The following is a 14,131-nucleotide window of genomic DNA, read 5'->3' as shown; positions in this document are numbered from 1 at the left end:
AGCATATCACCCCAGCCCTGCAGATAGATAGGTTAGTGTCACCAGACCCAGCATATCACCCCGGCCCTGCAGATAGATAGGTTACTGTCACCAGAACCAGCATATCACCCCGGCCCTGCAGATAGATAGGTTAGTGTCACCAGAACCAGCATATCACCCCGGCCCTGCAGATAGATAGGTTACTGTCACCAGAACCAGCATATCATCCCAGCCCTGCAGATAGATAGGTTACTGTCACCAGAACCAGCATATCACCCCAGCCCTGCAGATAGATAGGTTACTGTCACCAGAACCAGCATATCACCCCAGCCCTGCAGATAGATAGGTTACTGTCACCAGAACCAGCATATCACCCCGGCCCTGCAGATAGATAGGTTACTGTCACCAGAACCAGCATATCACCCCAGTCCTGCAGATAGATAGGTTACTGTCACCAGAACCAGCATATCACCTCAGCCCTGCAGATAGATAGGTTACTGTCACCAGAACCAGCATATCACCCCAGCCCTGCAGATAGATAGGTTACTGTCACCAGACCCAGCATATCACCCCAGCCCTGCAGATAGATAGGTTACTGTCACCAGATCCAGTATATCACCCCAGCCCTGCAGATAGATAGGTTACTGTGCCAAACCCAGCATATCACCCCAGTCCTGCAGATAGATAGGTTACTGTCACCAGACCCAGCATATCACCCCAGCCCTGCAGATAGATAGGTTACTGTCACCAGAACCAAACAGTGTTTTCCTCTTGTGAATCGGGGCCTCTGTTGGTGAAATATTACCCTTTTTATCAATATGCAAATGATATATTAACATAAACAATGATATTTTGGCAACTGATGGCCCTATTCATACGGGGACAACACTGTTATATTCAGGAGACCCTAACCTATCTATCTGTGTTGCGTTAACATGTTGAGATGTGGTGACAAATTCCCTTTAAGGATTGCTATCCAGCTTTTCCAGTGTCCTGAAAGAAAAACCTGCCTAATTATGTGTGTGACTGCATACCTAGGCCGATTTGCTATACTGGACACAGGAAAGCTGGGTGATAACCTCCATATTAGCTGTCTAGGTAGGTTTGTCACCCAGCTTTCCCAGGCCTGCACACAAAGCCATTGCTATTGTTAATTCTAGCAGGTCTCCTTGTGTGTAATGAACAGATACGATGATGAAAACCTTGGAACGATTTGATTGAATTTACCAGCGTGCAGGAGAATGTCTGTCCTCGGAGAGCCGTGGCGTTGGAAACCATGCATGTAAGTGGCAATCTACCGAACCGCTGAAAATATCGAGCGGCCATGTGCAAATACAGCCTGGTGAGAAATGGAAGCCAGATGTGAGATCCGCCTGGAGAGGACCTGCCGAGGGACGGGCCATATATATATATATATATATATATATATATATATATATATATACAGGACATGCCAGAACCAGGAGATCATACACTGATAAGGGGCGCCACACACACTGCTTATCTCTGCCTGTACCAGTAGTCTGCTGTATGTCACTCTATGGAAAGAGGTTCTTCAGCAGCTGCAATGTGTACTTTATAGTACATGATGTAGAAAAAAAATCCACTTCAAATGAGGAAGAGAATCGAAATATACATCACAGCTGCTGCAGAACCTCATAATACACACCTCAGCTGCTGCAGAACCTCATAATACGCACCTCAGCTGCAGCTGAGATGTGTATTATTAAATAAGATAATCCTTTAATAGTCCCACCATGGCGAAATTTCTGTGTATTATGATGTTCTGCAGCAGCTGAGGTGTGTATTATGATGTTCTGCAGCAGCTGAGGTGTGTATTATGAGGTTCTGCAGCAGCTGAGGTGTGTATTATGAGGTTCTGCAGCAGCTGAGGTGTGTATTATGAGGTTCTGCAGCAGCTGAGGTGTGTATTATGATGTTCTGCAGCAGCTGAGGTGTGTATTATGATGTTCTGCAGCAGCTGTGGTATGTATTATGATGTTCTGCAGCAGCTGAGGTGTGTATTATGATGTTCTGCAGCAGCTGAGGTGTGTATTATGATGTTCTGCAGCAGCTGTGGTATGTATTATGATGTTCTGCAGCAGCTGAGGTGTGTATTATGATGTGCTGCAGCAGCTGAGGTGTGTATTATGATGTTCTGCAGCAGCTGAGGTGAGTATTATGATGTTCTGCAGCAGCTGCGGTGTGTATTATGAGGTTCTGCAGCAGTTGAGCTGTGTATTATGAGGTTCTGCAGCAGCTGAGGTGTGTATTATGATGTTCTGCAGCAGCTGAGGTGTGTATTATGATGTTCTGCAGCAGCTGAGGTGTGTATTATGATGTTCTGCAGCAGCTGCGGTGTGTATTATGATGTTCTGCAGCAGCTGTGGTATGTATTATGATGTTCTGCAGCAGCTGTGGTATGTATTATGAGGTTCTGCAGCAGCTGAGGTGTGTATTATGATGTTCTGCAGCAGCTGTGGTATGTATTATGAGGTTCTGCAGCAGCTGAGGTGTGTATTATGATGTTCTGCAGCAGCTGCGGTGTGTATTATGATGTTCTGCAGCAGCTGAGGTGTGTATTATGAGGTTCTGCAGCAGCTGAGGTGTGCATTATGATGTTCTGCAGCAGCTGAGGTGTGTATTATGAGGTTCTGCAGCAGCTGAGGTGTGTATTATGATGTTCTGCAGCAGCTGCGGTGTGTATTATGATGTTCTGCAGCAGCTGTGGTATGTATTATGATGTTCTGCAGCAGCTGAGGTGTGTGTTATGAGGTTCTGCAGCAGCTGAGGTGTGTAGTATAAAGAATAGTGCACATGTATTGTATATTAGATGCAGTGTAAGTGCCTGTGACTACTTCTGTAACCTGAGCCCAGGACACACGGTGGTGCACGGTTGGTGTTGTGCACGGTTTGGCGCTCTTGTGGTGTTATTGTGCTGCACCGCTGACTTGTGTCTTCAGACGCTGCTGAATATGATTATAGTCATGTAGGTGCGGGGGCTGACTACGCCGGTGTGGTCTGCAGTGACTATGATGGCTTAGAGTCATTTGCGGTGTAATTGTGCGGTGTGCGGTATGTAGCACGCTGCTGCTGGAGGGCACTCAGGCTTGTAATGTAATTTGCACGCTGATGATTCGGTTTTCTAGAATGTTCCAGTGGCTTACTGTTACTGTAATGATGTAGTGGTCACTGCGGACACTAGAGGTCACCATTGTCTCAGGTATATAATGACCTGCAGCAGGAACCGTGGGGGAGTGTGCGGAGCACAAGGCGGGGGCAGGGACTGAGGTAGTAACAAGTCAACTGGATATGACATAAGTACTAGAATGGTGGAGAGAGACCCACCCAAATGATAAAAACAAGGGCAGTGACATCACTGTGTGTATTATCCTGTACTGTGACATCACTGTGTGTATTATCTCTGTACTGTGACATCACTGTGTGTATTATCCTGTACTGTGACATCACTGTGTGTATTATCTCTGTACTGTGACATCACTGTGTGTATTATCCTGTACTGTGACATCACTGTGTGTATTATCTCTGTACTGTGACATCACTGTGTGTATTATCCTGTACTGTGACATCACTGTGTGTATTATCCTGTACTGTGACATCACTGTGTGTATTATCTCTGTACTGTGACATCACTGTGTGTATTATCTCTGTACTGTGACATCACTGTGTGTATTATCTCTGTACTGTGACATCACTGTGTGTATTATCTCTGTACTGTGACATCACTGTGTGTATTATCTCTGTACTGTGACATCACTGTGTGTATTATCCTGTACTGTGACATCACTGTGTGTATTATCCTGTACTGTGACATCACTGTGTGTATTATCTCTGTACTGTGACATCACTGTGTGTATTATCCTGTACTGTGACATCACTGTGTGTATTATCTCTGTACTGTGACATCACTGTGTGTATTATCCTGTACTGTGACATCACTGTGTGTATTATCTCTGTACTGTGACATCACTGTGTGTATTATCCTGTACTGTGACATCACTGTGTGTATTATCTCTGTACTGTGACATCACTGTGTGTATTATCTCTGTACTGTGACATCACTGTGTGTATTATCTCTGTACTGTGACATCACTGTGTGTATTATCTCTGTACTGTGACATCACTGTGTGTATTATCCTGTACTGTGACATCACTGTGTGTATTATCCTGTACTGTGACATCACTGTGTGTATTATCCTGTACTGTGACATCACTGTGTGTATTATCCTGTACTGTGACATCACTGTGTGTATTATCTCTGTACTGTGACATCACTGTGTGTATTATCCCTGTACTGTGACATCACTGTGTGTATTATCGTGTACTGTGACATCACTGTGTGTATTATCTCTGTACTGTGACATCACTGTGTGTATTATCTCTGTACTGTGACATCACTGTGCGTATTATCCTGTACTGTGACATCACTGTGCGTATTATCCTGTACTGTGACATCACTGTGTGTATTATCTCTGTACTGTGACATCACTGTGTGTATTATCTCTGTACTGTGACATCACGGTGTGTATTATCCTGTACTGTGACATCACTGTGTGTATTATCCTGTACTGTGACATCACTGTGTGTATTATCTCTGTACTGTGACATCACTGTGTGTATTATCCTGTACTGTGACATCACTGTGTGTATTATCCTGTACTGTGACATCACTGTGTGTATAATCCCTGTACTGTGACATCACTGTGTGTATTATCTCTGTACTGTGACATCACGGTGTGTATTATCCTGTACTGTGACATCACTGTGTGTATTATCCTGTACTGTGACATCACTGTGTGTATTATCTCTGTACTGTGACATCACTGTGTGTATTATCTCTGTACTGTGACATCACGGTGTGTATTATCCTGTACTGTGACATCACTGTGTGTATTATCTCTGTACTGTGACATCACTGTGTGTATTATCTCTGTACTGTGACATCACTGTGTGTATTATCCCTGTACTGTGACATCACTGTGTGTATTATCCTGTACTGTGACATCACTGTGTGTATTATCTCTGTACTGTGACATCACTGTGTGTATTATCCTGTACTGTGACATCACTGTGTGTATTATCTCTGTACTGTGACATCACTGTGTGTATTATCCCTGTACTGTGACATCACTGTGTGTATTATCCTGTACTGTGACATCACTGTGTGTATTATCCTGTACTGTGACATCACTGTGTGTATTATCTCTGTACTGTGACATCACTGTGTGTATTATCTCTGTACTGTGACATCACTGTGTGTATTATCTCTGTACTGTGACATCACTGTGTGTATTATCCCAATGGATTTGGGAAAACCAAAGTAACTATAGGCTTTCCATGTTGTGATCTTGGTCTTGGTACGTTGAGTCACACTTTTGCTCTGGAGCCCAATGAATAAACCGGCTTTAATACAGGAGGGGGCGCTGTTGTGTCCTATATATTACTGAAGGGCAGAGGTGATATAATACACTACACAGGTCAGCCGTGCAGGACTTCTATATACACATCGCAGGTATATACAGAGTCAGTTAGTGGTTATATATATGGCCTGGAGCAGCGGCGCCCCTAGTGCTGCTTATCTCTTAGGTTCCCCGTTTTGCTTATATATGAGGTGAAGGATTTGGGGCGACATTTACTACCAGATCCTCGTACCATAAAGTATTTTTATGATCTTAATACTCAGGCAGAAGATTCAAGGTGACATGGCACTGAATATATCTGTAATGTAATTTGTTGTGTGGGGGACGCAGAGTTCCTCTGCTCTGCTGTGAGGAGGAAGTCACGCAGAAGGACACAGCAGGGAGCGCTCAGCGCCGCCACAATTACTGCCTCCTAATGGCTCCCAGTCATTTATATAAAGGCAGTGCATGCGATTTACACCCCTCATATCATGCTATAACATGGGCACGCTGGCAAATATAGATTAATAATATTACCCAAAATTATATTCTATATACTATATATCTATCATTGTCACATTGTGTCTGACCAGCCAACTCCAGGGCTGTCATTGTACTGAGGCGTATATAGCTGGTATAACATGAGCTTATTATTGTACATAGTGATATGGCCCCTGCTAGTATAACCTGAGTATATACTGTATATAATTATATATGTACAGCCGGTATAACCTGAGTATATACTGTATATAATATATATGTACAGCCGGTATAACCTGGGTATACACTGTATATAATTCTATATGTACAGCCGGTATAACCTGGGTATATACTGTATATAATTCTATATGTACAGCCGGTATAACCTGGGTATATACTGTATATAATATATATGTACAGCCGGTATAACCTGGGTATATACTGTATATAATTCTATATGTACAGCCGGTATAACCTGGGTATATACTGTATATAATTATATATGTACAGCCGGTATAACCTGGGTATACACTGTATATAATTATATATGTACAGCCGGTATAACCTGGGTATATACTGTATATAATTATATATGTACAGCTGGTATAACCTGGGTATATACTGTATATAATTATATATGTACAGCCGGTATAACCTGGGTATATACTGTATATAATTATATATGTACAGCCGGTATAACCTGGGTATATACTGTATATAATTATATATGTACAGCTGGTATAACCTGGGTATATACTGTATATAATTATATATGTACAGCCGGTATAACCTGGGTATATACTGTATATAATTCTATATGTACAGCCGGTATAACCTGGGTATATACTGTATATAATTATATATGTACAGCCGGTATAACCTGGGTATATACTGTATATAATTATATATGTACAGCCGGTATAACCTGGGTATATACTGTATATAATTATATATGTACAGCCGGTATAACCTGGGTATATACTGTATATAATTCTATATGTACAGCCGGTATAACCTGGGTATATACTGTATATAATTCTATATGTACAGCCGGTATAACCTGGGTATATACTGTATATAATTATATATGTACAGCCGGTATAACCTGGGTATATACTGTATATAATTCTATGTGTACAGCCGGTATAACCTGGGTATCCTCCATATACATTACAGCTCTGTATCTGTATATAACCCACAATATACTGCAGCAGATCAGGCAATACATTGTACAGATGTAGATCTAGCAGATCTTTGCAGTCTGAGAGTTACGAGGAAACCATCAGCATTACAGACGCAGCTTTGGCAGTGACTAGAGTACGTTGGTACCTCTTTAGATATTGGCTACTTTCTCACTTACCAGAACTTGATGATTATTCCGGTGGCCACAAAGACAATGACCACGGAGATGACAATAGTCACATACAGCTGCGGGTCTGTCCCTGTAGAGAAAAGCTCAGATCTAGTAGGTGCAAGAAACATCTTATCAAACATTTCCCCCCATTAATCCCCTCACCTTCATCTTTTGGAGGAAATCCATGGGGTCTCAGCGTGGTCGGGACCCCTCGCAGGTCTAGTCCTCTTGCAGGTTCATTGTTTTCCAGGATGCCCCACTCCGAATGGTAAAAAGGTCGCGGAGTGGAAGAAGACCCTTGAGCCCCTTCTTCATCGGAGACTGTAGGGTCCCACAAGATGGCCCATGGGTACTGAGATGGGAGAATGGCTCCTTCAATGGCTGCAGGGTACAGCAAGCTAGACGCCGGGGACTGACGCTTGCCTCGCGTGGGCGCAGAGCGCAGGTAAAGGTGTTTGGGGTTCCTGTGGGCGATATAGGTGATTTTTGGTGGAAAGTCTTGTGATCCGATCACAGGCGAAGCCCGAAGGTCAAGGTGGCGAGTAGAGCCTGAGGGTTGTGGTGCAGGATGATGGGAGGAGTGGAGATGTTTGAGGACGGCTGGAAGAGAGGAAGATCTTACTGCACCATGATGGGGGAACCTTGTAGGGTGCAGGAGACCGGGGAGCGAGGAACACAAGCTGGATAGAAGTACGGAATAATAAATGAAGAAGGTGCGAGGACCGCCGGACCTGAGGAAGAGGGGAAGATTAGTAGACGGACTTAAAGGGATATTGATGGACTGTGCTAACTCTCATACTAGTCAACAGAACAAATACCGTGCACCGCCACTAGGTAACTACATGGCAATGCAAACAGCTGTTCAGCAGGGGTGCCCAGAGATTCCCAAACTCATCTGATCCTAAGGATAGCCCCTCAATCCTGGAAACTCCTTTAAACACCAACCCAACCTCCTCTGGCTCTTTGGCCCTGCCTAGTAACTTTGTACTGTTCAAATTGCTTCTTAAAGGGGACCTTTCACCATTTCCATCATCTTCACTTTTTTTTTTACCCCCTTTTATCGGCGCTGCTCCCCTGATTCCAGCACAGTTGGGATTATTTCTCTAGCCCCCACTGTTCCCGAGCAATCATTGCTGTTAGTTTCAGCACACTTATGTTTTCTGCCATCAGATGGGCGGTCCCTGTCACTTTTCTGCTCCTGAAGGACCGCCCACTTTACAGTAGAGGTCATGAGTGCGCTGAGACTAACAGCAATGATTGCTCAGGAACGGTGGGGGCTAGAGAAATAATTCCAACTGTGCTGGAATCAGGGGAGGGCTATTTAAGGATGTTGGTGGAGGTGGTGAAAGTCCCAATTAAAGGGATTTTAGACAGGTGCCATGAAAAGTAGTAAATCCTAGTGCTAGTACCCAACAGGACCTGGCAGAAAGTGTTCAATTTTCAATGCAGCGCCACCACAGGAGACATGAAACATTACACGTTGTCCATTGAAAACATTAGGTAGTCCGTGTAATATCTGGGCGTGTCAGGTTGTCTGGTTGTAATTGCTGGTGATACATTGTGTTGGTTCATACTTATGCATAGTTCTCAGTCACCAGTGACAGCGCCACCCTTTTCCAGAGGCTGTATGTGGTATTGCAGCCCAGCTGTACATGAATACCAGACACAACCTGTCTATACTCGGCTCTGCCGCTTCTCCTATTATACGTAGACTATGGATAGACGAGGCATAGCTGCAGGATCAGACCTCACGCGGGGTTTATTTGCTGTTACCATAGAGATGCATAGGTCTGCATACGATTTGCATGACAAGACTTAGAAGATCCTAGTTTCAGATAAGCTAAAAAACTTCAGTCCCTCTGCATTATTTATGCAACGCGGTGAACGCCGAAAAAACGTCTTAACAGGTAAATGTCGCCAAGTTATAAAATGTATTCATTAAAACCCGATAGAAAAATCTGACTTTTATTTTTAATAATTTCCAATTGCAGATTTTTCGATTCTATGCTCTGTAATTCATAAACGTTCACCCATAAGTTAGACCGGATTCGTCCCCAACATGGTGCCCTTAAAAAAAAACAAAAACAACTCCTCCTGCAAAAACAAAGTCCTCATCCAACCACATCAATTAAAGTCAATGCACTGTAAATGGGACTGTGCAAAAAAAACGGAAATAAAATTCCTGCTAAAAATCGGTCCCTAAGAGGTTAACCATGTGGCGCCATATAGTGGGTGTTCCCTGCACCGTTACTTCTTCACCTCCATCTCTTACATAATCCCTCTCGCACTCCTCCCCCGCTACTTCCAGACTTCTAGAAAGGGCAGCTACTTGTAATGATGTTCCCCTGTAATAAGGACATTGTAGCATCGCTGACACATATTCCGCAGATTCTGGAACATAAAGTGAACATTCCTGCGTTCCTTCCCACACACTCGCTATCCTCGCGTCTCCCGCTTTGGAGAGCCCAGCGCCTCCGCGCATGACATGATCTGCTCATTTGCTTCAGTAGTCAGTGTGTAATACTTCATTGTGCCTGTGGTGGCGCTGTAGGGAGATTGAACTATCCCTGCATTAGACTGTCCGTGTAGGCCCCGCCAGGCTGGAATGATCTCATTGGTCCATGGTGACCCCAGTGATGTATTAGCAGTGATGTCATCGGTCACCTGAGTCGCTTCACTTCTAGGTGTTGGGTCACTCCGTAAGTACATTGTATTTCGCATCTAACCCTCCAGAGCTGCATTTACAATTCTGCTGCTTAGCACTGGATACAGTCAGCAGGTTGGCCGCTCCTATCATGCCAGGGGCAGTCAGATTCCTAGTAGAAGGACAACACTATGTGTTACTGTAACACTGAACAAGCCAGGGCTGCTGTTTGAGTTCAGCTGCGGAGGCTTTAGGATTGTGACTGCAGCTCTGGTCTCCCGATACGCCGGACACTCGTTGCCTTCTCCACCTTCTCGTCACCTCCCCCACTCTGCGCTCTCCGACACTTCCTAAAATAGCAAGAAATTGAAATTCTAAATGAAATTCATCACCCGCTTCACACGCTGCGGCGCTTCACTTCTGGTTACTTCCGCTTACTTAGCGGTGTGACAGCCCCGGCTCCAGGTCGGTGATATTGTAGGGACATTCTGCCTCCACCCCTTAGTTATCCTGACTGATGGGCCGGGGGGTAGTTACAGCTATTTGCCCCCTCCCTGGGCATTTTACCTTTCCTGCCATGTAGCCACATACTATTACCTCCAGCATGGCTCCCCCACATTCTGCCGCCCGATGTCCTGGCTATGTGAGCACTCTAACCTTACAATATGTAAGGCAGTGCCCTCCCACTTGACAATCTAATATTGCGTATACTCACCTCTTATTAACTCCTCCCCTGCTGGATGCTCTTTCACTTCTCTCCCTCTCTGTAGCTTGTATTTCGGTCTGACCTGCGCTCTCTCTCTCTCTTGTGCGCTCTCTCTCTCTCGCGCTCTCTCTCTGAGCACTCTCTCTCTATTCCTGCCCTCGCTCTTTTATTTCCAGAACTATAAAGTTGCTCCTCTCGGACGTCATAAAATTTCTTCCACGTGCAAGAAAACATTCTGGAATTGTTCTCTTCAGCATTGTAATACCCTGCACATTGTACAATGGCTGCCTCGCACACTCGGCGCATCCCGTCTGGAATATTCTGATTGAATTATAGATATATCTGTATAGATGTTGCAGCTGCGGCCCTGGATACTGCCCTGCTAACAGCGCGCGAGGGGCCGGCACATGCAGAATTATATTATTACTTACTATCTATTATTTATTCTGGTTATTTTCTTATTTATTATTATTTATTTATTATTTATTCTGATTATTTATTTATTATTTATTCTGATTATTTATTTATGTATTTACTATCTATTAGTGTTGTTGTGTCCTCTATGTAGTGAGCGCCGCCTAGTGGTGACCACAAACAGACAGAATCTTATCATCTACCTCTATGTTTGGGATTTGGCGTTCGGTGTCACAAAAGGGAAGTAAAAATTTTAACTTTAGTCCCAATTGTTGAAGTTGGACAGGATTAGGAAACCATGGATGTTACTCCTAGAAATACCACACCTGGCCTCTGGCTCAGTTCCAATGTAGTGAAGGTGACTGAGCTGCAATACCAGACACAATCTGTGGACAGCTGTGGCAGCGTGGTTTTCTAGTCCGGTACAAGCCCTGTAAGCGCTGTGAATGTGCTCTCGCATGGTACGCTCTAGGTGTCTGATCTTGCACAATCTTCTTTTCTCTGCCCCTTTCTGGACATTATATAATACTGTAACATTATGTACAGAGCGCTCGGACATCACTTACCTACACAACGTTCTGTAATCCGTCTCCCTGTGCTTGTGACATTGAGCACTCTATATATACTGTCCCTGTAACATTGTATCACCCTTCATACCGAGCACTCTAACATGGCTCCCCTGCACAGAGCACTCTGATCTCTCTACCTGTACTTGCCTCATTGAGCGCTCCTTGTGGTCTAGACATTGTAGCCTTGTGTTACTATCGGACAGAGCACTCTAACATTGTTTCCCTACATGAAGCACTCTAATTTGTCTGCCTGTGCTTGCATTGTTGAGCACTGTACATATTATGACATCCCTATAACATTGTATCACCGTCATACCGAGCACTCCAACATTGTTTCGCTACATGAAGCACTGGCTGTACTTGTCTCATTGAGCACTCTACATATAACTTCCCTGTAACATTGTATCACCATCACACAGAGCACTAACATTGTTTCTTTGTATACAACACTCTCATCTGTCTACCTGTGCTTGCCTTGTTGAGCACTCTATGTATATCTTCCCTATAACACCACATATATACACAGAGCACTCTACATATAAGTTCCCTATAATATCACCACATATATACAGAGCACTCTACATATAAGTTCCCTATAATATCACCACATATATACAGAGCACTCTACATATATCTTCCCTATAATATCACCACATATATACAGAGCACTCTACATATATCTTCCCTATAATATCACCACATATATACAGAGCACTCTACATATAAGTTCCCTATAACATCACATATACACAGAGCACTCTACATATAAGTTCCCTATAACATCACACTATATACAGAGCACTCTATGTATATCTTCCCTATAACACCACCCTATATACAGAGCACTCTACATATACGTTCCCTATAATACCACATATATACAGAGCACTCTACATATAAGTTCCTTATAACACCACCACATATACACGGAGCACTCTACATATAAGTTCCCTATAACACCACCCCATAGACACATTGTTTCCTTGTTGGTAATCTTGTCCCCCAGACCTTGTACGTTCCAGTCCTGCTTTCCTATAGACATCGCTTCCTCCCTTCCTCCCCTATACACAGCCCTTTCTCACAATCTTCCCCACATTACACATTATTCTGCCTTGTACATCACTAAATCAATATGTTCTTTCCTCCATCAGGTTCTCGCCGCACACACAGCAATGTTTCCCTCTAACCTCGCTCTTCCATGTTGTGCCTGACACTATGTAGCTCTTCCGTCCTCAGATCCGTCTACATCAGTCGCTGCGCGCTCTATTTCTGCCTTTAGGAACGCTCTAATTTGGCTTCCCCATAGTTGGAGGCTTCTGCCAGATATTTAACCCCTGGTTATTACTTTGTGATACAAGGACTATACTATAATGTCTCTGACTATAGTAACTTCTATCCTGTATACCCCTCCTATATACCCCACCTGCACACATCTTATATATAACATACCCCCTCCCCACAGCATTTAACCCCTCGTATAATTGTACGTACCACTTCATGTTGGACCGCACAGAGTTAACCCCAAGACGAGCTGATCATTGCCTGTGGGTAGAGGATGGAGTTAGAGACATCTGTAGAATAGCCTACCCTGCGTACACATATTATCTCAATGATCGTTCCGGTCCGTCCCTTCTTTTTCCGAGCCCTCCCAATATGATCATATACATGTCAGTATCAGCAGTCATTATAACATGGAGGGCTAAGGGGTGGGGGCAACAACAAGTCATTCTGCCCTGGCTGGGGTATTTTGTGCAGAATTCGGGCAGTTCACTGAAGCTTTGCAAAGTCTATTAAGATGACATCAGGTAGAGGATTAGAGGATGACGTAACGGAGAGAAACTGGATCAGTAGTGGCAGCAGGTGTGTGCGGGGGGCTAGATGGGGGGCCAGGAGGATACGACAGGGTTAGTCTCTCTATAATGGAAGGTCATGGGTGCAGGCGGTCTATAGGCGACCTATAAGGACGGTCAGGTTGTCTTCAGTCTGATCCTAAAGTAATAGAAGTTTCTAGCTTTACTCTGCCCCCGAGCTGGCACTTGTAGTCCTCCCACAGGTTCCTGGCACTGATACTTTGTATCCCACCTTGTGCCAAGTGAATGAAGTGACGGCTGAAGGCAACAATGTGTCAGTGTACACAATGCAACTGGTGGTGAGTGACACACCCACAAGGCTGCACGCTCAGTGTCACACTCACACAAGGCTGCACGCTCAGTGTCACACTCACACAAGGCTGCACGCTCAGTGTCACACTCACACACAAGGCTGCGGCTACACACCCAGCTGGCGCACCGCTACATGGATGCACAACAGGTGGACATGCCCCATCCCCCCCCCAGTGCACAGCACACAGGTACACACACACACAGCTGCCGCAGCGCTGCTCTGACCTCAGGTTTGGGGAGCAGGCTGGTTTTGGGGTGCTGAGAGTGACGCTGCTCGGTCTACCTCTGCTCTCTCTTTTTCTCGCTCTGTCTGGCAGGATCACTGCGCTCTCTTTCTCTCTCTCTCTCCCCCTCTCTCCCCTCCATCCACTCACATTATCTCTCTCCCTCCCTCGCAGACTGT

At 44.5% G+C, this 14,131-nt stretch overlaps 1 protein-coding gene across 2 annotated transcripts in view; it reads right to left on the bottom strand.

Moving 5' to 3' along the window:
- The window catches only part of PIANP (PILR alpha associated neural protein), a 24,846-nt gene extending 10,715 nt beyond the window's left edge, over positions 1–14,131 (bottom strand). Inside the window, exons 1-4 of one of the 2 annotated variants that reach the window (XM_075258462.1) lie at positions 14,103–14,131; positions 13,058–13,108; positions 7,396–7,964; positions 7,240–7,321 (exon numbers count right to left, since the gene is read on the bottom strand). In XM_075258462.1, coding sequence (XP_075114563.1) covers positions 7,240–7,321; positions 7,396–7,964; positions 13,058–13,065 — 659 coding nt within the window. In that variant the 5' untranslated portion in view covers positions 13,066–13,108; positions 14,103–14,131. Of the gene's footprint in view, positions 1–7,239; positions 7,322–7,395; positions 7,965–13,057; positions 13,109–13,953; positions 14,079–14,102 lie in introns of those variants that run through there. The other variant, XM_075258461.1, reaches the window with a different exon arrangement.

This window comes from Leptodactylus fuscus, chromosome 10, assembly GCF_031893055.1.
Source record: "Leptodactylus fuscus isolate aLepFus1 chromosome 10, aLepFus1.hap2, whole genome shotgun sequence".
In the NCBI taxonomy this organism is placed as follows: Eukaryota; Metazoa; Chordata; class Amphibia; order Anura; family Leptodactylidae; genus Leptodactylus; species Leptodactylus fuscus.
Note: the sequence above shows the minus strand (reverse complement) of the source record. Positions and strands in the feature narration are given on the sequence as shown.